General features: G+C 44.3%; 1 protein-coding gene across 1 annotated transcript; it reads right to left on the bottom strand.

Annotated features, from left to right (window-relative positions):
* LOC107038196 lies at positions 1-2,400 on the bottom strand. The gene is made up of 2 exons (XM_015257129.1): positions 2,319-2,400; positions 1-1,520 (listed from the first exon to the last, which is right to left on the bottom strand). The coding sequence occupies exon 2, from the start codon at positions 1,509-1,511 to the stop codon at positions 786-788; it is 726 nt and encodes a 241-aa protein (XP_015112615.1). The 5' UTR covers positions 1,512-1,520; positions 2,319-2,400; the 3' UTR covers positions 1-785.
* Between the last annotated feature and the right edge of the window lie 271 nt (positions 2,401-2,671).

Raw genomic sequence — 2,671 nt, 5'->3', positions numbered from 1 at the left:
ATAAAAGGTCTCCAGATAATGTTGAACAACTCCAAGTTTTCTCTCGTGTTGGCAAATATTTACAGTAAGATTATAGCGATAGAATAGACCAAAGAGTGATTCTGATATTTCGATAAAACTACAACAATCCGACGTTCATAATAATTCATTACATATTAACCTAGTTTGTTCGATAGAAAAAATATGCCTCAATGTTAAATTTCATAAGTTAACACTAGTATTTGAGCAAAAATAATTTGCTATTTTCAGTTTGATCACATGTGCGAAGTTCACTTATCGTTAAAAACTGAAATGCACGTCACAGTAATTTGTCCTTCACCGATGACCCTAACAACTGTCACTGCTTCGCGGAAGACGGAAAGTGTCATATTCTTCACTTGAATGTTATTTCACTCGTTAAACACAGCCTCCCGTCCACATCCACGGTTTATAGATGTGGCGAGAGTAGCATCAAACAGGACGAGGCAACTCATTCGTCGAAGAGGGTTTGGCATGCATCGTTCAAGGACACTGAGGGATAAATTGCCACCGCAAGTTGTTATCCCATTGCCACTTGGTGAAATCATGGATAGAGTCACGCACGCGTGATTTTCATGCGGGAAAATATGGGATGAATCAACGATAGTTCATGTATTATCAAGGTTCAACCCCCAGTTGAAGTGCCGATGCCCTAAGGGTCGTCAATATCGGAGGCAAATCGTTGGATCTGCGAGTTATGGCCAAGATTGGAACCCTCAAATATTTTTTCCATCCCAGAGATGCCCAGAAATAACGAATCACTCAATTTAATAAATATTATTGCCATTGACGTCCGAATAAATGATGGGCTGTCTTCTGGTTTCCTCTCCATTGGGCCCTAGGAGATAGAGACTCGTAGGTCGCCCGTTGAAGGGGTAGGGCCCCTTCCGCAGTTTCGAGAGGGCCGTGTCCTTCCTCTTCGGCGGCTTCCTCGGAGCCTCGAACTGGTAGACCCCAGTGGGCTTTCCATTGCTGACAAAGTCCACTGGCAGATTGATGAAGGAGTTCTGCGGACGATGCGGTCTCTGATTCCTGCTGGGCTTCACTTGCGGCCCCAGCGCTGACCCCGTGAATTTCGGGGGGTTCGAGATGTACCCCAGCCCCGGAACGAAGAAATACGGCGACGGAGGCAAGCGAACGTAGAAGATCTTGCTGTCCTGGTACTTTTTCCTCTGCCCCAGCGCTCTCTCCTCCGTCACGTCGTTGTAGTCGTCGACTGGTGTCGAGGGTTTGTTGATTTGAGGCGTGTTGGGATAATTGAGGAAGAACGCCTTGTGCATTCGACCCTTCTTCGAGGCGCGAGAATTATCCTGAGAGATTTGGAATTTCGCGTCAGGTTCCTCGGGCTCCTCAGCCTCTTTGGTGCTCTCGATCCACTGCACGAGCCTCTTCGGCAAGTCCACGTCATTCGACTCTTCAGGCGCTGAACTTTTGGTCACTGGCACTGCTGTCACTGATACTGCGATGAGGAGGAGCAGGAGGAGTGACGTCATTGTGGTAATCTGCGCAGAAAAGGGAAGAATTGGGATTAGTCGAATGAAAAATGAGAGGTGCGGTTGGGGGCCTCCAAATTCCTCAATTTGTGCATTGGTAATTAATTAGTCAGGTCCCTGTGAGGATAAAAAAAACATAATGAGTCTGTTGAGTGAAGAAAATTGGGATATTTGTCGATAAATTGTCCTCTGTATGAGATATTTTCATCCTGAAAAGGCACCGTCTGGTGTGAATTATCCGCCTCTTGAGCCAAATATTCCGTTGCTGTCTAAAGCAGAACAATTATTCACTTTCAAATTCAAACCAAACAAATTCTTTTTTGGCAATTTTCAACTAGCGATTTTATCGGCCCAAATAAGACTTTTTCGACAACGTGTTTGTTTTTCTCTCAGTGCAGTACTATTTCGTCCAAAATGGGAGATGAAGCAACTTTTAATAAAAATGAGAAATTGGCGCCAAACGATCAGATACGTCTGTTTCAGCCACTTTTTTCATTTTATTCTCATTCCACATTTTTACGGCGGAGGAGACGCCGAAGTCTTGACGCTGTCCAATATTATTTTCTTCTCGTTTCCACCCATCTCCGGGCTTTATCCCCACCTCCTTCATAAATTCACCTCGTCCTCCCGGTTCGGCTCCCCGCGTCTTCTTCCCTTTTTTTTTATCGGGTTTACGATGAATATCACGTGGTTTCACTTCCCATACCTTCCGGACTGCCGGCGGTGCTTTTACCCACCCGTACCGCTGGAAAAATTCTCCCCTCGAAGTTATTTTTTCATTCAATCTTAGTGATCACTCAATAATACCGCAGTGTGTGCGCACGCTTGCTTGTTGATCAGCCCAATGTAATTCACGCAATGCCAATATTTATGAGTCCCTTTTTCCCTTTTTTTTCCCTTTTGCTTTGCTTCGAGGGCTTTGATCGAGGGGATACTTCGGGGAAACTGTTGTTGGGGGGCTTGATTACCCAGGCGATGGCAAAAAAATCAATGCGCTTTCTATTTTTAAATCGGGGGACATCTCCATCTAGAGAAACCAATTTATCTGATTTATCGAAATCCCTTCTGAATGATTAATCTCGAATCATTGCGTTATTTCTCATTTAGTTGAACGACAATTTTTATTTTTACAGATTGAAATTGAATGCGAAATTTAATTA

This window comes from Diachasma alloeum, unplaced genomic scaffold, assembly GCF_001412515.2.
Source record: "Diachasma alloeum isolate Michigan unplaced genomic scaffold, Dall2.0 Dall_scaffold_00279, whole genome shotgun sequence".
NCBI classification, from domain to species: Eukaryota; Metazoa; Arthropoda; class Insecta; order Hymenoptera; family Braconidae; genus Diachasma; species Diachasma alloeum.
This window is presented reverse-complemented; position numbering and strand designations above follow the sequence as displayed.

What these genes read in the sequence shown, in the direction of transcription:
- LOC107038196 (XM_015257129.1), bottom strand. Translation starts at nt 1,511, where the DNA reads ATGACGTCACTCCTCCTGCTCCTCCTCATCGCAGTATCAGTGACAGCA.